The sequence below is a fragment of the Garra rufa genome, chromosome 24 (genome assembly GCF_049309525.1).
Source record: "Garra rufa chromosome 24, GarRuf1.0, whole genome shotgun sequence".
Lineage (NCBI taxonomy): Eukaryota > Metazoa > Chordata > Actinopteri > Cypriniformes > Cyprinidae > Garra > Garra rufa.
In genome coordinates this window covers 39,417,729-39,442,957 of record NC_133384.1, presented here as the reverse complement: position 1 = coordinate 39,442,957, position 25,229 = coordinate 39,417,729, and the positions used below count along the sequence as shown (strand labels likewise).

The 25,229-nt window shown below is 36.4% G+C and overlaps 1 protein-coding gene across 1 annotated transcript in view; it reads left to right on the top strand.

Annotated features, from left to right (window-relative positions):
* The window catches only part of arhgap28 (Rho GTPase activating protein 28), a 45,503-nt gene extending 20,513 nt beyond the window's left edge, over window positions 1-24,990 (top strand). Inside the window, exons 2-15 of the mRNA XM_073831220.1 lie at window positions 2,948-3,123; window positions 4,747-4,967; window positions 8,260-8,332; window positions 8,665-8,837; window positions 9,257-9,422; window positions 11,165-11,256; window positions 15,102-15,179; window positions 15,508-15,667; window positions 15,750-15,832; window positions 17,817-18,014; window positions 18,560-18,694; window positions 20,060-20,187; window positions 20,271-20,335; window positions 21,886-24,990. Coding sequence (XP_073687321.1) covers window positions 2,948-3,123; window positions 4,747-4,967; window positions 8,260-8,332; window positions 8,665-8,837; window positions 9,257-9,422; window positions 11,165-11,256; window positions 15,102-15,179; window positions 15,508-15,667; window positions 15,750-15,832; window positions 17,817-18,014; window positions 18,560-18,694; window positions 20,060-20,187; window positions 20,271-20,335; window positions 21,886-21,977 — 1,840 coding nt within the window. The 3' untranslated portion in view covers window positions 21,978-24,990. The remainder of the gene's footprint in view (window positions 1-2,947; window positions 3,124-4,746; window positions 4,968-8,259; window positions 8,333-8,664; window positions 8,838-9,256; window positions 9,423-11,164; window positions 11,257-15,101; window positions 15,180-15,507; window positions 15,668-15,749; window positions 15,833-17,816; window positions 18,015-18,559; window positions 18,695-20,059; window positions 20,188-20,270; window positions 20,336-21,885) is intronic.
* Window positions 24,991-25,229: the final 239 nt, after the last annotated feature.

Genomic DNA, 25,229 nt, shown 5'->3' with positions numbered 1-25,229 from the left:
GAACGCTGTCATGTTTTTCCAGCTGAAAATGCGTTTTCCGTTGAAGGCTTGATGTGTGCAAACCGAGGCAGGACCGTTTGGAGGCAATTAGGGTTCTTCATGTAACACAATTCAGGCTCCATCATGCGCGGCGCTGATCGATAACTTCCTCTAAATGACGCAGGTCCACTTCCTGGCGCTGGGAGACCAAAACAGGCCCATCATCTTCATCTTCATCCCTATCACCATCATCGTCAGCTCTTGTAGCTTATCAATATTTGATAGAAACCCAAAGAGATGAAGCTCAAATGAGCATCCCATCCATTTCAGATCTTGTTCAGTGCTGTTCTAAACTAGTTTGGATTGAAGGGTTTCTTTATGGAAGATGTTGAGATGATGGCTGCTGATTCTCACATGGTTCAGCTTTGAGTGTATTTTGTAAGAGTTTACAGATAAGGAAGTGTAGTGTGAATCCATTCGAATCCTGTTCCTTCGTATGAGATCGTGACTCATTTTAGTGGTCTGTTATAAAATCTGTTTTCTTCACATGAGGATGTCGTGTTGAGGTCACATGACCGGCTGAATAAAATGTGTTTGATCTCAGACACTTTTAGAAATAAATTAGTCATGGGTGACAAATCTGTGTGTGAAACGGGATGTTTGTACAGTGACGACAGAAACTAGGAACATTAAGCTCATTGTGAGACACCAGTATTGACATTTTCTGTTGTATTTTGTATTATTATAGCTTTTCTTTTTTCTTCATTCCATTTTCTTACCTTTTTTTGTTTTCTACTTTTCCTCTTTTTTTTGCCCCCCTTCTTTTCCTTTCCTTTTTCCCTTTTATTTTCTTACCTTTTTCTTCTTTTCCGACTTTTCAAGCATTATACTTTTTTGATTTTCCAGGACTTCAATTAGAGATCCCACTTATCAAACACTGTCTTCTATTTCAAATTCTAACAATAAAGAGAAAATAGAGAGAGATATTGATAAATAATAATATATACTAATTAAAAGCACATGCGAAGTATTACTCCTAAAGTATACTACACTTTCACCATAGTAAAATCATGGGCAATTTTCTTAGGGGATTTGTATTTGTGTATACTTTATTTCTTTTTTTCTTTGTTTTGTTTTTATAACTGTACTGCCTGAATGGTTTATTATTTTTTTGAGAAAAGGGTTTTGCGAAATCGCTCTGAAATCCTGATCTGAAACGAATGATTTGTAAACCTGCACCGAAGTCCCGATCTGAATCAAATGATTCACGATCCAAAGTTACGATCTAAAGCAAAAGAGCTTTGCATATCGCGAAACATTCGCGTATTGCAAATTATTTAATTTAGAAACGGGACTATGTGCTTTTTACAATCGTTACAATTGATTTTTGAAATTTGTTAAAACGTATTTGCTAGTGAATCGCTTGAAATTAATAATCAAAGTTACGAGTTTGAATCAATAGAAGTGGTTCCAGCATAAATGACTCAATTGATTTGATTCATCTGTTCCTCTCTTCACATCTATAGCCATGTTTACATGACACTGTCAGTACTACTGGCTTAGCTCAAATCTTTTCTGATATCAACTGAGATAAGCGAAAAGCTTGATGTTTTTTGAATTGCAGGAATTTTGCGTCACAAGATATGTGCTTATTAACCTAAACACTAATAACAGATACATTGTATTTTTTAAAAATTCAAGTACCTGCAAATATTGCTATTTTCAAGGGTTTTCCAGGCCTTACATTCAAAAAAGTCATATTCAAGTTAGGGCTGCTCGATTTTGGCAAAAATCATAATCACGATTATTTTGGTCAATATTGTAATCACGTTTTTATTTTAACACGATTATGACTGGGTCCAAAACTTTATATTAGCGATTAATTTAAAGATAGCAATACAACAGAAAAAAGACTGTTTAAAAAAAAAATACTGAATACTTTTATGCAAGTCTACCAATACTACAGAAATTGAATGTAATTATTTGAACGTAAAATGAAACAGCATCTTCACTGTAAGAATTAAACATGCTTTGTTTTTTATGAAAACTACAAAAGTGCTTCATTCAAGAGCAGTGAGTGATTTTTCTCTTTGTATTTTTTACGTTTTATTAATATGAAGCACAGAGACGGCAGAAGGAATATTATTTGTTGCCGCTTTAAGAGCCACACGGATCCAATACACTGCAACAAATGCTTTTCTTACTTAGATTTTTAAGCAAAAACTCACTTAATTTGGACTTGTTTTTACTAAAAACAAGACAATAATTTTTACTTGTCTAGAAAATCCTTCCTGATACAAGAATTTTTTGATATTTTGGCTGGAAACAAGACAAAAAATCTAAGTAAGAAAAGCATTTGTTGCAGTGATACTGTTACACACGTATTTTCATTCTCAACCGTTTATGATCATTTAAGACATGAATAATCACCAAACGCCTCATTTTGAAATATTTTTGCGTGTATTTGACCATTTCGGCGCACCTTGAGCTAAAAGATAATTACACAGAACAGCGCAAGTTCTCTTTCTCGCTTTTACATCAAAGAAACATTAATAAATCAAGCATGTCCTGTTTTATGAAAGTCATGTTACATGATTTTGCTGATTTGCATCTGAAATTAGGCTTTTATTGAGGAGCGAAAGCGCACCACTGGAAAAGGGGGCGGAATGGGGCATCGTTTCATCTCCATTACTGTATTTTCATGATTGTTTGAAGCAGAAATTGAAACCGAATATTGATTAATTGCACAGCCCTAATTCAAGCACTTCAAGCACTTTAAGCACCTTGTATGTGTTTCTTAATATTTCATTATAAATCTGAACGACTGATTCAGATTTTTCTCAGTTGAGCGCCTGACATTATTAATGGCCTTTCTTCAGTCTGTTCTTCAGTAAGGTGTGTGTTTATTGGGATGGATCTCAGATTCAGACGCACAGGTATTTAGCTCAGTTTCTCTGTGTTTCTTCAGGAAAGCGCAGTATCAGCGGATAAGCAGCATGAGTTTGCCCGCGGCCGTGTCTCCCTCCGCTCCGGAGCGCTGCGTGTCCCGGGACTCCATGGAGGACTACTGGAGTGAGATGAAGAACATCGAGGAGGAGCGTCAGGGCGGACATGAGGAGCTGATGGAGCGGGGCAGCATGGACGGTGCGTATCATTCAAATCATAGTTCATGTCTCTGGTGCGGACGGGCTCGAGAGTCTAATTGATCACATGCACGGACTGTTCTTTAGAACTTCCGCATAATGATAAGCAGCTCGTAAACTTCTGCTAAAGCTCATTTTATATGTGCTATATATAGGTGGACGCTCTTGACACTCCTCTACTGCCTCGTTCTTATCAGAAACTGAGAAAATAATAATTGCAACATCGTAAATAATGATAGCGGCATGAACAGTTAGATTCATATTGTTTAACAACATATCATTTAAATCCCAGGAGACCTGCATAGTTGGACATTTAAATGCTGGCAGCTAAACACTATCATAACGTGTTTAGGTTAACGTTAGCTAGCTAGCAATACTGCTCTTTAATCATATTCTTGATAATCAGTAACTTGCCTATATAGTCATGAACACCATTTTTTAAATTTTGTAATATTTTAAAGCCTCTATTAATTTCCAACTCTACAGCTGTGCAATAAAATTCACTTCAATTTTCATTTATAAAGACGACATTCCTATAGAAAAAAAATGTCTTTTCACGGAAAGCAACGTCTTTTTAAGATAAAAATGAGATGAAATGACCCATATAACCAGAAGATGGCAGCAGAGGATCAATCATTGGCTGCAGCTGCCGTTTCAACTACATAGTTTTTTTCCAAGACGTCTTGCTTTTCGATTTATTATAAAATTACTAGTATAAAATTTTTTAGTACTTTTACCGCACTGAAGTATATAGTATTGCAAGTGCAGAAAGTCATTAAAATACATAAATAAATAAGCTCAGACACAAACAGCCTATAAGGGTGAATTATTTAAATACTTATATATAGTTCACTACAAATTAAATAAGTTAAATATGAATGGCATGAGAATTAAATAATACACTCAATATGAATTTGAAATATTTCATATAATTTAATAACTACGTCTTTTAAGCTTTTGAAGTGTAAAAGCTATTAAATAGCTTATATTTAACAACACAAACTTGTTACTGCTGTAGTTTTGTGACTCTAAATTTAGTCTGAATCATTTAACGCACAGCTGTTTTTGTGACATCAGCTTGTCAGATGTTTGGTCCGGTTATTACTGTCAGTCATAGCACTGACTCACGCATATTAATCCAATTTACTTGCATATTTTTTTAAACTCGCATTTGTCATTCTTGAAACGGTATACATGGACGTTTGGTCCTCTTAGACAAACAAAACTTGTCGTCGATTGTAAATGGATTATGTAGAGAAAACGTGCGAAGTACACTACTATTATGCTGCCTTCCAAAGGCAAAGCACAGTAACTACACATTTGGTCAAAATTGATTTAAGGCTTAAAATGGACTATGTGACAACGGTTTTGTCTTGTGGCAAAGTCTCCTGGTTCAATTTTGTCCCGTTTCAGAGAAACAAGGGTGTCAACATGTTTGACTAGCTGGCGTAAAAACTTTAAAGGCATTTTTCTCAGTTTCAGTGTTGGTGTAGTTACTGCACTTTGCCTTTGGAGGGCAGAATGGCACACTACAGTTGACCTGGAAATGACTGAGCTGGCTTGACAAAAAAACAAGGAAGTAATTAATGCATATGGTTAACTGGTGTGAATCTGATTGTTTCAGAGGCGGAGATTGAGGAGGCGTGGCTGCAGGAGGCGGGGCTCTCCAACCTGGTGACAGGAACACAGAGCGACGGCCCGGCGGAGGCTCTTCTCTCAACACTCACGCGCTCGCAGGCCGCTATGGTGAAGAAACGGCTGGACAATTACACGCAGACGCTGCGCAAGAGGAACAGACAGCCCATGAGACACGTGCGAGACGTCTTCTCCATGCCGGACGCGACGGTGAGCACAAAACGGTGCAAATCAGATAATCGTACGGCAGGTGTGCAGGTGTGGTCTTGAGTGTTGATTGGCTGTCTTGCAGCTGCCGGTGTGTGAACGCATCTCAAAATAACTGTCTCACTGACTGAGACTGGAATGAACAGCGACACCAGACGTGTTTAAAATTAGCCCCCTGACAGCAGATGACACCACAAAAGCTTTATTTCATTCCTGCCGAGTTTGCGCACATCCAGTTGACATGAATATGTGATTGAAAAACGATGATGGTGTCGTTGAGAAAGTTGGGATGAGTAGCGACAGATCTTTTATTCAATGTTATGAAGTACATTTAAAGGATTAGTTCACTTCCAGAACAAAAATTTACAGATAATTTACCTCCTTGGCATCCAAGATGTTCATGTCTTTCTTTTTTCAGTTGTAAAGAAATTGTTTTTTGAGGAAAACATTTGAATGGATTTCTATGGTGCCCGCAAGTTTGAACTTCCAAAATGCAGTTTAGATGCAGCTTTAAATGATTCTAGCTGAGGACTAAAGGTCTTATCTTGCAAAACGATCAGTTATTTTCTAAAAAATGTACAATTTATACACTTTTTAACCACAAATGCTCATCTTGTCTAGCTCTCACTGCAAAAAATGGTTTTCTTACAAAATATCTAAAAATTCTTAAATCAAGGAGGATTTTCTAGATGATTAAAAAAAAAATGATTTCCTTGTTTTCAGAAAATATAAGTTAAAATTTAAGTGAGTTTTTTCTTAGAACAAGCTAAATAATCTGCCAATGGGGTAAGGAAAATAATCTTATTTCAAACAGAAAACAAAATTATTTTTCTTACCCCATTGGCAGATAATTTTGCTTGTTTCAAGCAAAAATGCACCTAATTTTGACTTAAAAAAGGAAATAATTTTTACTCATCTAGAAAATCCTTCTTGATTTAAGAACTTTTAGATATTTTGGCTGGAAACAAGACAAAAAATAAAAAATAAATTAAGAAAAGCATGTTTTGACAGTGCTGTGATGCGCATCCATACACTGTGTATTCCGGTTCAAGACAGTTAGGGTATGTCGAAAAACTCCTATCTCATTTTCTCCTCCAACTTCAAAATCGTCCTACATCACTGTTTTACCTTTTTTTTTGGTAAAGGACGTTCGACCTTCTTTGCACGTTCACTTTGTAAACACTGGGTCGATACTTCTGCAGCGATGTAGGGCGATTTTGAAGTTGGAGCATTAAATGAGATGGGAGTTTTTAGACATACCCTAACTGTCTTGAACAGGAATACACAGAGTTCACGCAAAGCTAAACAATATGAGCATTTGAGGTTAAAAAGTATATAAATTGTCCTTTTTTTTTTTTTTTAATAACCGATCGTTTCACTAGATAAGACCTTTCCTCCTCAGCTGGGATCGTTTAGAGTCCTTTGAAGCTTCATTTAAACTGCATTTTGGAAGTTCAAACTCGGGGCACCATAGAAGTCCACTGAAATGTTTTCCACAAAAGACATAATTTCTTTAGGAGTAAAGAAAGAAAGACATGAATATCTTGGATGACAAGAGTAAATTAGTAAATTACCTGTAAAATTTTGTTCTGGAAGTGAACTAATCCTTTAAGCTACTGAAAAGACAGATAGGTAGGGCAAAGCTTGGTTCTGTGCAATGGTTGTTGATTGGATGTTGAGATGTGGGTGTGGCTTTTGAAGGTGTATGCAAATGAGCATGAGCTTGCAGGGGTGGAGTTTAAGAGGACTAAATGATTGGCATACGTCACCAGAGAGAATGACGCACCACAAACTATTTAAACATCAACTTTAAAATCGGCATGAAATGAAAATTCACTCTATTTTTATAAATGCATGTGATTAATTTGTGCATGTTTCCTTTTTTATAATGTTTTGAGCTTGTAATGTTTAGTCAAAAACACTGGAAGGTCCAGTTAATGACATTTTGATTAAACGTTATAAGCTCAAAACATTAAAAAATGAAACATGCATGAATTAATTGCATGCATTTTAATTTCTATTTCATCTGATGTGCAAATAGTGTTTTTGAAGCTCCGATATTAAATTAGGGCACTAGCAATTACAAGGTTGTTTGTTTGATTCCCAGTGAATGCATGAACTGATAACACGCATGTCTTGAATGCAATGTAAATCAGATGCATAAATGTAACCAATGACACAAGTTAGAAGCGGGAATATCTGTTTGACTGACCAGTGTGTTCAGTTTTTGGTGTGTTAGAGTGTGGATGGACAGCAGCACGCTGGCGTTTGGAGTCTGAATCAGCCGTGAGTCACGCTCAGCTGCTCCGACAGCTGAAATATCTGATACTCTGATTGGATATGAAGGACAGATTCATTGGACAAAAATAGTCCAACAAATGCCCAGTGTTCAGCAGGACTTTGTCTAAACAGACATGAATACACATGCATTAACACATGCTGAAATGATTTACATCTGACATGTGGGACGCAATGACCTTGATTTGTCTATCTGAGTGATTTTAAACCGATTATTGATTTATTATTAGTTGAGATGACCACAATAATTATGCAGTTTAAATATCAATCACATTTTGCCTTTTAAAAATAAGTAAATGTAAGCATTTATAAAATATACGTGACCCTGGAGCACAAAACCAGTCTTAAGTCGCTGGGGTTTGTTTGTAGCAATAGCCAAAAATACATTGCATGGGTCAAAATTATTGATTTTTCTTTTATGCCAAAAATCATTGAGAAATTAAGTAAAGTTCATGTTCCATGAAGATTTTTTGTAAAATTCCTACTGTAAATATATCAAAATGTAATTTTTGATTAGTAAAATGCATTGTTAAGAACTTAATTTGGAGAACTTTAAAGGTGATTTTCTCAGTATTTAGATTTTTTTGCACCCTCAGATTCCAGATTTTCAAATAGACGTATCTTGGCCAAATATTGTCCTATCCTAACAAACCATACATCAATAGAAAGCTTATTTAGTGAGCTTTCATATGATGTATACATCTCAGTTTTGTCAAATTTAACCTTATGACTGGTTTTGTGGTGCAGGGTCACATATATGATTTATTGTGTATATAATAAAACACATTAGGTTTGCACTGTAAGAGCCGAACAAAACAGAATGAAATAGTTATTTGTAATGCAATTAATTGCACTGCCATTTGTGGTGCAGTGGTCCATTTTAGTCTCAGATTCCTCAGAAATGTTGTGTTTGTGGTCTATAAACCCACACAGACGGAGGAGGAACGTGTTTACCTTATGAATCCATGTGTGATGATGTGATTTTGCTCTCTTACAGTCTGAACTGACGCCTCCCATTTCTCCAAACGGACAGATCGCTCCCAAACTGCCGCAGTGGAATCCACCTAAAGGTTGGACAACATTTGACCCTTTTTAGATGATATATTTATCCATATATCCATTTAGCAGATGCACCAAAGAGGAACATCATAAGCAGTTTATCATAAGAGACACAATGTTTACTGTACTTGGTGGCAAATATAAGCTAAACTAGTACACAAGAAATAGAAATGCAGAAAAGTGAAGAACAAAATTGTTTATTGGTTAAATAGGAGTTATTGTATGAAGTGCCTGTGTTTATGTTTTTGGTTTGGTTGAGAGCTCATGGAAAATATCATTGTGATATGTAAGGTCTTAGTCCTAAGCTTAGTTAATATTTAGTTTGGTTTATATGCATGTTCAGTCCCTCCGTCGTGTCCAGCCTTCACTTCAGCGGACACTAACGGCTCCAGCAGCGTTTCGGAAACCATCGTTATATCGTTTGACGTGGCGTATTCAGAATCGGCTCGAGCTCATCGGAAAGGCCGTGAATGCCAAGACTGCAGGAGGATCCGTAAAGACGACAGGGATTTACCGGTTAGTTTGACCTGTCATGTCTGCCATTTGAGTTTTCAATGTGTATTTTTTACTCCATCAAATGTAAAGACTCCATGCAATCATTTGCCAATTAAGAAATTGAAATCTGTTATAAAAATCACTTATAAACAATGTAATGCATTCTTGCTGAACAGAAATATTCATTTCTGTCAGGAGAAAATCTTGTGAGCAGTAGTGAATATCTGGTCCAAATCAAACAAACAAAACCCTGTCCTTCTTGTCAACGCAGGAAAGAAAATTGGCCAGCCATCTCATGGGGTCTCCATAATGCAGCTTTTACTGGCAGTGTTTGTTCTGTTGCTTAAAACAAAAAGCACCATTTACTGAAAGCATCTTCACTGGATGGTGAGCTCAGATCAGATGCTGCTGTCTAATGCGGTTTGTGGTCTGTTCCTCAGAGTTTTCAGATAGTGAAGCCTAGACAGGGAGTGACACGAGTCAATGATCTATCGTCTGAGGACATCAAGAAGATCGGCTACATCTCCCTGATCGAACTGACCACCTTCTACGACATCCTGGGCATCGAGATGAAGAGGAACCGCGTGGTGCGCAGTAAAACACGAGGTGCGTGTCAGTCATGTTGAGCGTAATACTGGCTTTAAACACTGTTGTTTTATTCCCACAGACAGCAGTATGTGATTACTATTATAAAAGTCCATAAAACATGGTGTCACCATAGTAAATGTGCACAAAACATGGTGTCACCATAGCAAAGGTGCATAAAACATAGTGTTACCATAGCAAATGTGCACAAAACATGGTGTTACCATAGTAACCGTGCATTAAACATGGTGTTACCATAGTAAATGTGCACAAAACATGGTGTCACCATAGCAAATGTGCATAAAACATGGTGTTACCATAGTAAACGTGCATAAAACATGGTGTTACCATAGTAAACGTGCATAAAACATGGTGTTACCATAGTAAACGTGCACAAAACATGGTGTCACCATAGCAAATGTGCACAAAACATAGTGTTACCATAGTAAACGTGCATTAAACATGGTGTTACCATAGTAAATGTGCACAAAACATGGTGTCACCATAGCAAATGTGCATAAAACATGCTGTTACCATAGTAAACGTGCATAAAACATGGTGTTACCATAGTAAACGTGCATAAAACATGGTGTTACCATAGTAAACGTGCACAAAACATGGTGTCACCATAGCAAATGTGCATAAAACATGGTGTTACCATAGTAAACGTGCATTAAACATGGTGTTACCATAGTAAATGTGCACAAAACATGGTGTCACCATAGCAAAGGTGCATAAAACATAGTGTTACCATAGCAAATGTGCACAAAACATGGTGTTACCATAGTAACCGTGCATTAAACATGGTGTTACCATAGTAAATGTGCACAAAACATGGTGTCACCATAGCAAATGTGCATAAAACATGGTGTTACCATAGTAAACGTGCATAAAACATGGTGTTACCATAGTAAACGTGCATAAAACATGGTGTTACCATAGTAAACGTGCACAAAACATGGTGTCACCATAGCAAATGTGCACAAAACATAGTGTTACCATAGTAAACGTGCATTAAACATGGTGTTACCATAGTAAATGTGCACAAAACATGGTGTCACCATAGCAAATGTGCATAAAACATGCTGTTACCATAGTAAACGTGCATAAAACATGGTGTTACCATAGTAAACGTGCATAAAACATGGTGTTACCATAGTAAACGTGCACAAAACATGGTGTCACCATAGCAAATGTGCATAAAACATGGTGTTACCATAGTAAACGTGCATAAGACATGGTGTTACCATAGCAAAGGTGCATAAAACATGGTGTCACCATAGTAAAGGTGCATAAAACATGGTGTTACCATAGCAAATGTGCACAAAACATGGTGTTACCATAGTAAATATGCACAAAACATGGTATTATCATTGTAAATGTGTATACAACACAGTGTTACCATAGTAAATATGCACAAAACATGGTGTTACCATAGTAAATGTGCACAAAACATGGTGTTATCATAGCAAAGGGGCATAAAACATTGTGTTACCATTGTAAATGTGTATACAACACAGTGTTACCATAGTAAATATGCACAAAACATGGTGTTACTGTAGAAAAAATGTGCATTAAACAAGGTGTTACCATAGCAAATGTGCACAAAGCATGGTGTAACCATTGTTAAAAAGTCCATTAAAACATGATGTTACCATAGTAAAAGTCCATAAAACATGGTGTTACCATTGTAAATGTCAGTCATATTGACAATCAGAAACCATGCAAAACTGGCTGTAAATATTGCCGTTTTATTCCCACAGACAGCGGCATTTTCGGCGTTCCTCTCACTACGTTGCTGGAAAACGACCAGAAGAAATACCCCGGTTCTAGAGTCCCTCTGGTTTTCAAGAAGGTACGTTCATCTTTCCTTCTTTGGTTGTTAGAAACGAAGCTGGAATGTTGTGATCGAGATTGCGAGCGCTGGCTTTTTTGGAAAGTTCCCAGTCAGCACTTCTGAGGGCTCAGATACTCGTCCCTCCCGCATCCTTGGACGGAGCCGAGGCGCGCTATCTCACATTATCCTGACCCGACGGCCCACGCTCGTCTCCGTTACGGAGGATTTCCAAAAAAACAAAGGCGGTGACCAGAAGTGCTCTGGTTTGTTTTACGTGCCAGTGTTGACCTCGATGGCTGTTTTTAAGAGGAACGATGGAGGCCGTTTATTGTTTCGCTGGAGGGATTTACTTAGGAAACACTTAGAAACACAGAGGCGGAGGATTAAAATAGATGGTTTAATAAAACTTCAGCAGTGAATCCGCTCACCCTGAAATTCTTCTAGCATTGCAACACTGTCAGTATTTGTGTTGGGTAACTCAAGCTGACGGGAAGATACCGAGACCCCCGGCTGGTAGAAATCCCCCACACAGCTGTGTGTGTGACAGCTGATGAGTCCTGAGCTCTTATCAATCACTGATAAAGACTCTGTGTGTCTGAATGAGCTGGAATCTCAATCATCCCTGTCAGAAAACAACAGCACACAGACAGCGTTCTGCTGCTGTTTACATTCTACTCAAACCTACTTCAAAGCAATACTGTTCAATACTGTTCAAAAACATAGGTTTACCATAGTACATGTCCAGAAGACATAGTGTTACTGAAGTAAAAGTCCAAAAACATGTTACTGTAGTACATTTCTGGAAAACATGGTGCTATCATAGTAAATTTCCAGAGAAAATTATGTTGGCATTGTGAGTATCCAAAAACCAAGGTGTTACCATAGTAAATGTCTAGAAAACACGGTGTTACCATGGTAAATGTCCCAAAAACATGGTGTTGGAGTACTAAATAAATAAAAAAATTGGTGTTATCATGGTAAATTTCCAGAAAACATGGCCTTACCATAGTAAATGTCTAGAAAACATAGTGTTACCATAGTAAATGTCCTAAAAACATGGTGTTGGAGTACTACATTTCCGGAAAACATGGCCCTACCATAGTAAATGTCTGGAAACCATAGTATTACCATAGTAAATGTCCTAAAAACACAGTGTTACCACAGTAAATGTCCCAAAAAATTGTGTTGGAGTACTACATTTTCAAAAAATATGGTGCTGCCGTAGTCAATTTCCAGAAAACATGGTCTTACCATAGTAAATGTCTGGAAACCATGTTGCAGCCACAGTAAATGTCCAGACAACATGGTGTTACCATGGTAAATGTCCCCAAAAAATGGTGTTGGAGTACTACATTTCCAGAAAACATGGTGCTGCCACAGTAAATTTCCAGAAAACATAGTCTTCTTTTAGTAAATGTCTGGAAGCCATGGTGTTACCATGGTAAATGTGCACAGAACATGGTGTTACCATAGTAAATTTCCAGACAATATGGTGTTACCACAGTAAATGTCCCCAAAAATGGTGTTGGAGTACTACATTTCCAGAAAACATGATACTGCCACAGTAAATTTCCAGAAAACATAGTCTTCTTTTAGTAAATGTCTGGAAACCATGGTGTTACCATGGTAAATGTGCACAGAACATGGCCTTACCATAGTAAATGTCTAGAAAACATAGTGTTACCATAGTAAATGTCCTAAAAACATGGTGTTGGAGTACTTCATTTCCGGAAAACATGGCCCTACCATAGTAAATGTCTGGAAACCATAGTATTACCATAGTAAATGTCCTAAAAACACAGTGTTACCACAGTAAATGTCCCAAAAAATTGTGTTGGAGTACTACATTTTCAAAAAATATGGTGCTGCCGTAGTCAATTTCCAGAAAACATGGTCTTACCATAGTAAATGTCTGGAAACCATAGTATTACCATAGTAAATGTCCTAAAAACACAGTGTTACCACAGTAAATGTCCCAAAAAATTGTGTTGGAGTACTACATTTTCAAAAAATATGGTGCTGCCGTATTCAATTTCCAGAAAACATGGTCTTACCATAGTAAATGTCTGGAAACCATGTTGTAGCCACAGTAAATGTCCAGACAACATGGTGTTACCATGGTAAATGTCCCCAAAAAATGGTGTTGGAGTACTACATGTCCAGAAGACATAGTGTTACTGAAGTAAAAGTCCAAAAAACATGTTACTGTAGTACATTTCTGGAAAACATGGTGCTATCATAGTAAATTCCAAGAGAAAATTATGTTGGCATTGTGAGTATCCAAAAACCAAGGTGTTACCATAGTAAATGTCTAGAAAACACGGTGTTACCATGGTAAATGTCCCAAAAACATGCTGTTGGAGTACTAATTAAAAAAAAAATTGGTGTTATCATGGTAAATTTCCAGAAAACATGGCCTTACCATAGTAAATGTCTAGAAAACATGGTGTTGGAGTACTACATTTCCGGAAAACATGGCCCTACCATTGTAAATGTCTGGAAACCATAGTATTACCATAGTAAATGTCCTAAAAACACAGTGTTACCACAGTAAATGTCCCAAAAAATAGTGTTGGAGTACTACATTTTCAAAAAATATGGTGCTGCCGTAGTCAATTTCCAGAAAACATGGTCTTACCATAGTAAATGTCTGGAAACCATGTTGTAGCCACAGTAAATGTCCAGACAACATTGTGTTACCACGGTAAATGTCCTCAAAAAATAGTGTTGGAGTACTACATTTCCAGAAAACATGATACTGCCACAGTAAATTTCCAGAAAACATAGTCTTCTTTTAGTAAATGTCTGGAAGCCATGGTGTTACCATGGTAAATGTGCACAGAACATGGTGTTACCATAGTAAATTTCCAGACAATATGGTGTTACCACAGTAAATGTCCCCAAAAATGGTGTTAGAGTACTACATTTCCAGAAAACATGATACTGCCACAGTAAATTTCCAGAAAACATAGTCTTCTTTTAGTAAATGTCTGGAAACCATGGTGTTACCATGGTAAATGTGCACAGAACATGGCCTTACCATAGTAAATGTCTAGAAAACATAGTGTTACCATAGTAAATGTCCTAAAAACATGGTGTTGGAGTACTACATTTCCGGAAAACATGGCCCTACCATAGTAAATGTCTGGAAACCATAGTATTACCATAGTAAATGTCCTAAAAACACAGTGTTACCACAGTAAATGTCCCAAAAAATTGTGTTGGAGTACTACATTTTCAAAAAATATGGTGCTGCCGTAGTCAATTTCCAGAAAACATGGTCTTACCATAGTAAATGTCTGGAAACCATGTTGTAGCCACAGTAAATGTCCAGACAACATGGTGTTACCACGGTAAATGTCCCCAAAAAATGTTGTTGGAGTACTACATTTCCAGAAAACATGATACTGCCACAGTAAATTTCCAGAAAACATAGTCTTCTTTTAGTAAATGTCTGGAAACCATGGTGTTACCATGGTAAATGTGCACAGAACATGGTGTTACCATAGTAAATTTCCAGACAATATGGTGTTACCACAGTAAATGTCCCCAAAAATGGTGTTGGAGTACTACATTTCCAGAAAACATGATACTGCCACAGTAAATTTCCAGAAAACATAGTCTTATTTTAGTAAATGTCTGGAAACCATGGTGTTACCATGGTAAATGTGCACAGAACATGGCCTTACCATAGTAAATTTCCAGACAACATTATGTTCATATCCAGAAACTATATATTTACTGTAGTAAATGAGAACATGCTGTTACCATATAAAATATGGTGTAGAACCATAGTAAATGTCCAGAAAGTATGTATGTTTGTGTATCTCATGTGTTGATGATGTTTGTGTTTCTTCTTTCAGTTGTTGTTTAAACTGGAGCAGACAGGTTTGCAGACAGAAGGAATTCTCAGGGTTCCAGGATCAGCGTCCAGAGTGAAGGTAAATAACCCATCATCGCTCCAGATCTACAGCGTCAATAACACAACACACATCAGCTTCATTCAATTTGTATTGTTAGCCTATTTTGACTCATGTGGCTCAGTGACACACAAGTAAAGCATCTGACCTGGATTTCTCCCACTGATTCAACAGTCAGCGTTATTCATCCATAAGGGAAGAACAGCAGCTCAGGATGAGAGAAATGAAGTTAAAGTCAAATCACGAAGAGTTAATAATACTTCATTATTATTGAGGGCAAGCTGTTGCGTTTGTTGTTCCATCCATGGGTGTTTATTGATGGACATGTGTTTGTGTTGGTCCTCCTCAGCATCTGCGCCAGGAGCTGGAGTTGAAGTTCTACGAGGATCGTTTCGACTGGGATCAGGTGCGCCAGAACGACGCGGCGGGTTTGTTGAAGATGTTCATCCGTGAGCTGCCGTATCCTCTGCTGACCCAACAGCACCTGCCGGCGTTCACAGCCGCTCAGAGTGAGTCTGAACATCCACATCCGCATCTCATCGATGAATGTAGAGTTTTCACGTCTCTCATCTCTGTCTGTCCGTCTGTCAGGTATCTCATCACCCAAACATCAGATTCAGGCTCTTCATCTTCTCATTATGCTGCTTCCCGAAGCCAACAGAGACACACTGAAGGTCTGTTCATCTCATCTCATCTCTTCTAATTGGTTATTATCCAAGATGTTCATGTCTTTCTTTTTTTAGTCGCAAAGAAATTAAGTTTTTTGAGGAAAACATTCCAGCATTTTTCTCCATATAGTGGACTTCAATGGTGCTCAGTGGTTAAAAATGCAGTTTAAATGCAGCTTCAAATGGCTCTAAATGATCCCAGTCGAGAAACAAGGGTCTTATCTAGCAAAACGATTGGTTATTTTCTCAAAAAATTGACAATTTATATACTTTTTAAAACAAAATGCACAACTTGTCTTGCTCTGTGTATTCCGGTTCAAGACAGTTAGGGCATGTTGAAAACTCCCATCTCATTTTCTCCTCCAACTTCTAAATCGTTGCTGCAAAAGTACCGCCCCAGTGTTTACAAAGTGAATGTGCAAAAAGATCAAACGCCGTTTTCAAAAATGGCAAAAAAGCATTGTAGGATGCTAAGCTTTTTTAAGAAACTGACCAATTGTTTCACTTGATATGACTCTTATTTTTTGACTGGGATCGTTTAGAGCCCCTTAAAGTTGCATTAGTACCTTGCAAAAGTATAACTATATAAATATAGTAATTTTTTTCACGTTTTGTTGCACCATTATGTTAAACTGCTTTAAATGACTTTTTTTTTTCCACATCCATCTACATCTCATACTCCATATTGACAAAGCACAAAACAGGTTTGGAACAACTTTGCAAATTTATTAGAAATAAAAAACTGAAAAGATCCCCTTGCATAAGTATTCATACCCTTTTCTGGGACACTGGAAATGTATCTGAGGAGCATTCATATTGCTTCTAGATGTTCCTACACTTGGAGTGGAGTTAAACTGTGGCAAATTCATTTGAATGAGTCTGATTTAGAAAGACACACACCTCTCAGAAAAGGTCTAACAGCTGAAAATGCAGATCAGAGCAAAAACCAAGATAACTGCCTGTAGAGCTCAGTGACAGACTTGCGTTAAGGCGATGATCTAGAGAAGAGTTCAGAAACAAATCTGCTGCATTGAAGGTTGACAGAAGCATTCTCCATAATGGAAGACGATTGGAACAACTAGGACTCTAGAAAATGTCCAAGCTGACAGAGATGGAGAGGTGAAAAGGTGAGGCAAAGAATGGCAGATAATTGCCAAATGCAGATGTGCAAAGATGCTCACATCAGACCCAAAAACACTTGAGGCTGTAAAGCTGCTTCAACTATGGACTGAGTTAAGGGTATGAATACTTATGCAATCTACTTATCTCAGTGTTTGATTTTTAATACATTTGTCAAATTTGCAAATCTGGTTTGTGCTTTGTCATTATTATGGAGTATGGAGTGTAGATTGATGTGGGGAAAAACTCATTTAAAGCAGTTTAACATAATGCTGCAACAAAACGTGAAAAAATGAAGGGGTGTGAATACTTTTGCAAGGCGCTATAATCTAAAGTTTTTAAAATCTTAAAATGCAGGTGCTTCTTGGTTTGTTATGGTTAGCATATAGTGTTTGTAAGGAAAGTTTCTATTTAGACAGTTGGGTAAACTTGTGAGTGGGTGAAGTATTCAAATGAACGTCCTCTCAGGTGAAGTTGATGAACCGGTTGAACAAGCGGCGGTAATCTGTTATGACACACAATCTCACGTCAGTCTCAGCGGTGCCAGAACAGAGAGAATCGGGCCGGTTTGACGTCATGCGTTTGGCGCCCATATTCTCATGTGGAGATTCAGTGCTGATTCAGTTTAATCTGTGTGCTGAGATCAGCTGAAAATGCAGTGCAGATGCACTAGAGATGCATTTACCCTGGAGCTTAAAACAGCAGAGTGTGACGCCAGCAACACCAAGGTCACGGGTTCGACTCCTAGGGAGCTAATAAACCAAATGCAATGCGTGTAAATGTGAAGTCACATGGCACTTCCTGTTTGGAGTTTTGAGTTCGCCAGAATTTCCTCTCCTCAGTTTGCTAACTCTAAGATGTTTGTTCTTAGGCTCTTCTGGAGTTCCTGAGAAAGGTGGTGGCGTATGAGGATAAGAACCGCATGAGCCTGTGGAACGTCTCCATGATCGTCGCGCCGAACCTCTTCACGTTTCGCGGGAAGAACGTCAAGCAAGAGGAAATGCAGGGTGCCGTCGCTGCCGCCCAGTTAGTGCGCCTCCTCATTACCCATCAGGACCTGCTGTGGACGGTGAGCATCTGCACCACATTATCATCAGATGTGCTCATGAATATTAATGAGGTCTCGTTGCTGATTGGCTGACATTTTTTGACCGGGATCGTTTAGAGCCCTTTAAAGTTGCATTGAAACTGCATTTTTAACCTTCAGTCCATTGAGCACCATTTGAAATCCACCGTATAAAAAAAAATGCTGGAATGTTTTCCTCAAAAACACAATTTGTTTGCAACTAAAGAAAGAGACATTTTTATTATTAAAGTGGAGTACTCCTTTAAGAAAGTGGTTCTCAAGCTTCTTGACTTTTTGATATTTTTAGTTATCATTTAGCAATTTACAATGACTCGCATTAAAATATTATAGAGCGTTTGTCTTATTTTAAGCCCTTAGTGCTTGAGAACCACATCTTTAAGGCCAAATTTATCCTGAGAGATTAAATCTGACAAAACATCTACATAAGATGTGCTCATGAATATTAATGAGGTCTCTTGGCTGATTGGCTGGCATTTGTAAGTTGTTGTTTTCTGCGTCAGACTGATGTCTGCTCCTTATGTCCGCAGGTCCCGTGTTTTCTGATCTCTCATGTCAGGAAAATGAACGAAGCCGCCATGGGGAAGAAAACACCGACTTCAGAGAAGAGCAAACGCAGACTACTGAAAAGGTGGAACACAGACAAGGACCGCGAGCGCAGTGAAGTGAGTGCTCATGGGATTGATGAGTTTTTGTAGTGATGAGGAAACTAAAGATGCCTATTTAAAATAATAAATGGTTTTGAAATAACATTAATCAAAATTAAAGGACCACAAAACTCTTAGGTAGCATGGGTTTTTTGGGGTAGCCATAGCCAAAAATACATTGTATGGGTCAAAATGATTGATTTTTTCCTTTAATGCCAAAAATCATTAGGATATTAAGTAAAGATCATGTTTCATTAAGATATTTTGTAAATTTCCTATTGTAAATATATCAAAACTTAAATTTTTTATTAGTATTATGCATTGCTAAGAACTTTTTGTGGTCCAGGTCACTTTTGTTTAGTTGTATGTCATGTGACCAATAACCTAAAAAAAGGTTAAAGGAGGATTTCAAGTAAATATTTGAGCTCAAATGGGTGGAGCAACAACGCGTTCTGTGTGAACGTTTACAAACATTACTTTTTAGCCAGAATCTGTTCAGATGGATTTAAGAAACAGTCCATCCATTCTACAACCACAGATTCAAACGCGCCGTTAAGGTGCGCGTTTTTGATGCGAAAAACGCGAGATGTGGGCAGCGCAATGGAAAAAAATCACAAGATCTCCACACGTTTTTATTTATTTATTTTTATATCGACCTAAGCACTGCGTTTTTTGAAAGCCGTATGAGTGAGACGCTGAAAAGACGCGAACGCAACGCTCAAACGCGTCCGTCTAGTGCGTTTTGATTGACAAACAATGAAAAGGCAGTTGAATGAAAAAGCGTGTGAACGGCCGCTGAATTTAACAAACACTAATTTACCTTACATTAAGTTACTTTAGAAGCAGTAAAGACTGCTTAAGATAAGTTATTACAGTATTACGAGAGTATTAGGCTACTGAGTAACGTTACAGATAAAGTTTTTGCATATGCGACTAACTTACCTGCGTCTATAGAGAGTTCATTCTCCAGGTCCAGTCATAAATACAAGGTCAAATCTTTTCACGATGTTCGCTGAGGAAATATCTTTGTCGTTTCATCCCTCCTCCAACGGTTAAGATTTAACGTTAAGTGGCGTGTAATTTGATCCAGCGTTTCCACGGCGATGTTGCTCAACGGTTGAGGTGGAATTCAAATAGTTGTATGATAATTAAATATCAGTTAAAACAATAATAACGTAAAAAATTCAGCATCTTGTGTAGTTTCTGTGTGAAGCTGTTTAGGACTCATTCATAAAAATTTGGCGCCACCTCCTGGCGTAAAAATGGCGTCGCTGTACAAACGCACACTGTACGCGGAGTGATACAAATGGTGAAAAGTCCCGGTGAGGACTGGAACTAACTAACTAACTTATCTAAAATAAAACCTCTGTGTGTTGTTCTCAGGTCACTGACCTTCGTGACGGCGTCATCAGAGTTCACGCGCCGCTCCACGCCAAGGTTTCAATGGCGATTCAGCTCAGCGCCGAAATGAAGGCAAGAGACATAATGGCGCGCTTCGATATCGAGAACGGGTGAGTAAGTGAACGAACGAACGAACGAACGAACACACAGTCACGTGACTAAACCGATGTTAACCGATGAATGTCGATTACAGACGCGGGTCACGCAGCGCCAGTCGAAGACAGAGACAGTATCTGTTCGAGGTCGGAGGAAACATCGGTGAGTAGAAAATTTATATTAATAATAATAATAAAAAAATATATATATATATTAGTGCTGTCAAACGAACACAAATCAATAATTGACAAATGGAAATAAGTTTTTGTTTACATAATACATGTATATATTTATATTACTATTATTTATATTATATTATAATTTCATTTAATATATACCAAACATATTTTTCTTAAATAAATATACATTTATAGTATGTGTGTATATTTATATATACATAAATATACATAGTACACAGTATATTATGTGAACAAAAACTTTTATTTTTAATGTGATTAATCACTTGACAAGACATTTATTTATTATTATTCTTCATTGAGATACTTTAACTTTCATGTTTTCAAAGTTTGAGTAATTTTGCTGTTTTGTCATGTTTATTGTTTTCAGTTATAGTTTAAATTATATAATTATTTAATAATATTAAGTTGTTTTAGAAGAGCAGATATCAGTTTTAACCACAGAGATGCAGAAAAATCTAACTTATGTCGTAATTATGACTTTAAAAGTTGAAATTGGCATACAAAGTCAAAATAGTTGACAAAAAGTAGAAACTGACAGGTTAAGTCAAAATTATGACTTTCAAAGTTGAAATTGATATAAATGTTGAAATTGACATACAAAGTCAAAATTATGATGACAGAATTGACAAAAATTAGACATTGATATGCTAAAGGCAAAATTATGACTTTAAATGTCAAAATAAGAAAAAGTCAGTTGTGACAAAATTTTGAAATTATGAATTTTACAAGTAAAAATTATAAAATCATGACAAAGTGTGTACAATATATATATATATATATATATGTATGTCAAAGACAAAAAATGGTTTAAGCATAAAAACAATAAGTGTAATACTGCTTAAAATTGTTGTCTTTCCAAAAAAAAAGTAAAGTTTTTATTTAATTCAATTGCATTTGTTTTTGTTTTTCCAAAAATAAATATATATATATATATATACATTTTCCCTAATTTACAGAAGACAGCCACTAAAATGTCATAACAATCTTGTCAGGCATATTTACAACAAAACTCAATTTATGACAGATTAAAAGACAAATTATTTCAGCCCAAATACTAATTAGTTGTAATTCTACATTTTTAATATTTGCCACTATCCTAGGTTTTGCCCATTCGTCAGTAAGAATATTTTACTAATTTAAAACATAACAAAATTGAATATTCTCTTATTCTTGTATATATTTGAATATGTGCAAGTCAGAATAAGCCTGTTGTTTTTACATAATTATTGTTAGACTGAATGACAATCTAACGTTATTTCAATCAAATTTTGACATTTTATTCTCCAAAAACAATTTGAGACCTTAAAAGTAGACACTTTACTTACATTTAATGTGCTTCCTATGGACATAAAATCACTTTTGTAAATGTCTCGTCATAGTTTCGACTGTTTTAAAGTACATCAATAATAAAAAAAAAAGTTTTCTGCTAAATATTGATTGTCTGACTAAAAATGAATTATCTTTAAATGGACGGTACGTATTAATCTGAAATATCTAATTTGTTTTCTGTAGGCGAGCGCTGCTTGGATCCAGACGCACATCTACTAGACGTTTACCACGTTAACCCTCACTGTGAATGGGTCTTAAAGTCACGGTCGACCTGAGCGCCTACGTTTGCTGCGGATGAACCCGGACACCATCAGCTGCTCCGAGGCTCTCGGTCAGAGGTCAGGGGTCAAACATCCGCCGCCGAAGGAGTCAAGCGGCAGCTCAGTGCTGGTCATTGAGTTTGTTTGGTGCCAAAACTGTGTGCGACCTTCCGATCAGGAGCCCTCGACAGGACGCATGTTTCATCGCTTTATACCACTAGCCAGTGTAAAAAACAGCATGTACATAATATTTATAGCACTAATTTATCCCGCTGTATGATAACGATTTTGTATTGTTTATATACGCTGCATGTTTGCGATGAAGCCATGTGAACTTAAACACTACCAACCCTCACTGAACCTGTGAAGAACACCAGCCCAGCATATTTCACCCTCAAATCACACCATTGAAAGAGGAAAGCTCATTTATAGAGGCGTTTTGGACATTTGTATGGAAGCCCGTTTTCGCCACTGAATAAAAAAGGTGATTGCGACATTTTATCTTGCAATTCTGACTTTTTTTCTCAGAACTGTGAGATATAAGAGCACAGTTGCAAGAAATAAAGTCAGAATTGTTAGATTTTTTTTTTCCCTCAAAATTGAGATATAAACTCACAATTGCGAATTATAAAGTCCAGTTCTGAGGAGAAAAAAAAAGATTGATATGTTCACAGAATTGTGTGAAACTTTATTTCTCATAATTGCGAGTTTATATCATGCAATTCTGACTTTATAACTCGCAATCGTGAGTTTATATCTCATAATTCTGAGAAAAAAAGTCAGAATTGCGAGTTTATATCATGCAATTGCAATTATTTCTTAAAATGGCGAGTTTATTTCATGCAATTCTGACTTTATAACTCACAATTACGAGTTTATATCATGCAGTTGCAATTATTTCTTAGAATTCTGACTTTATAACTTACAATTGTGAGTTTATATTATGCAATTCTGACTTTATAACTTACAACTGCGAGTTTATATCATGCAATTGCGATTATTTCTCAGAAATGCAAGTTTATATCATACAATTCTGACTTTATAACTCACAGTTGTGAGTTTATATCTCATAATTCTGAGAAAAAAAGTCAGAATTGCGAGTTTATATCATGCAATTGCGATTATTTCTCAGAAATGCAAGTTTATATCATACAATTCTGACTTTATAACTCGCAATTGTGAGTTTATATCTCATAATTCTGAGAAAAAAAGTCAGAATTGCGAGTTTATATCATGCAATTGCGATTATTTCTTAAAATGGCGAGTTTATTTCATGCAATTCTGACTTTATAACTCACAATTGCGAGTTTATATCATGCAGTTGCAATTATTTCTTAGAATTCTGACTTTATAACTCACAATTGTGAGTTTATATTATGCAATTCTGACTTTATAACTTACAACTGCGAGTTTATATCATGCAATTGCGATTATTTCTCAGAAATGCAAGTTTATATCATACAATTCTGACTTTATAACTCACAGTTGTGAGTTTATATCTCATAATTCTGACATAAGAAGTCAGAATTGCAAGTTTTTATCATGCAATTGTGACTAATTCTCACAATTACCAGTTTCTATCATGCAATTGCGATTATTTCTCAGAATTTTGAGTTTACATCATGCAAATTCTGACTTTATAACTCACAATTGCGAGTTTATATCTCATAATTCTGAGAAAAGAAGTCAGAATTGCGAGTTTACATCATGTAATTGCGATTATTTCTCAGAATTGCAAGTTTATATCATGCAGTTGCAACTTTATAACTTGCTATTGTGAGTTTGTCATGCAATTGCGTTTATTTCTCAGAATTGCGAGTTTATATCATGCAATTGCAACTTTATAACTCACAATTGCGACCTTATTTTTTAGAATTGCGAGTTTGTATCACGCAATTCTGAGAAAAAAATAGTGAGATAAATTGCAATAATCTTTAAAAAAAAATTATTCAGTGGCAGAAACATGCTTTCATATATTTGTGACATTATTTTTATGGACAAAAAAAAACAAAAAACATTTTGCCCCAAAATCTGATTATTGTGAGGAATTACTGAAATGGGGAATTTATTTTTTAAATTTTATTTTATAGATGTAATGTATTAAGTTTATTTTAACTGTAAAAAATGACTTTTACAGATTTGAGAATCTAATGAGAATAACAATTGAGAATATTAAAAGTTAAAAGAATTTTATTTATTTTTTTAATATTCTTATTTAGTTTGAATGTGTTTAATTGGTATTAAAATAATGTCACAATACAAAAACAGACTTTATTTACTAAAAGCAGTTGGGTTTTGGTGTGAAATAAGAGCTGGACGTGTTCTCATGAGATTCATCAACACAGGTCAACATTACCTCGAAATAAACCAGATGAATATTAATGCCAACGTCATCAAACACTAACTGGATTAATGAAGGACTCCAGAAACAAATGAAGACAGAAGATCATTCAGAAGCCAAACGATGAAGATTTTTCTTATGTTATTTATCTGCCAGTATCATCATCATCATCGTTGTTATCGTTCTCTGATGCTCTGAATTAGTTTTTTTTACACAAAAAATATTTGTATGTATGATCTAGCTGTTAATTGTAATTTTTTATTTTGATTTTTATATAACATATTCTTGACGTTGCCAACTGGATTTGTGTTAAAGATTGTTTATTTCCCTCATCTGATGAATGTGTGGATGTTTATCATACTCAGCGTTACATTGAAACATCTGACACTTATTTAAAGCCTCCAGAACATTACATTGTATCCTCGTTGGATCCAAACCGAAACAAATGGGCCAAATCTCTTCATAAGATGAAGTCTTAGTATTACGAGGAACATGTAGCCATACGATAGACTTCATATCATGACTATGTACTGCTAAACTATGACTGGTCATGTCGTAATATTGGGTGAAACGACAGCTCATTATCAAACTAATCCAATTAAAAGACATGAAACCACCTGCTCTCTGTGTGTTTCTGTGTGTTTTACATCAGATTTGAGTTTCTTTGTCTGAAGGGATCTCGGGATCAGCGCTCTGGAATGTTCCGGAATCTTTCTGATAGTGAAGGAATGTGGATGAGGGAGAAATTTCATCATGAGTGAAACAAACCAAACGCTTGGTTACCAAACAACCGGTGTTTTATTAACAAGTAGGGTTTCTGCAGGCGGTATGAATGCACAAGTATAGAAAACGTACAGAAGTCAACATACGCACTGCAAAAAATGCTTTCTTTCTTAGATTTTTTGGTCTTGTTTCCAGCCAAAGTA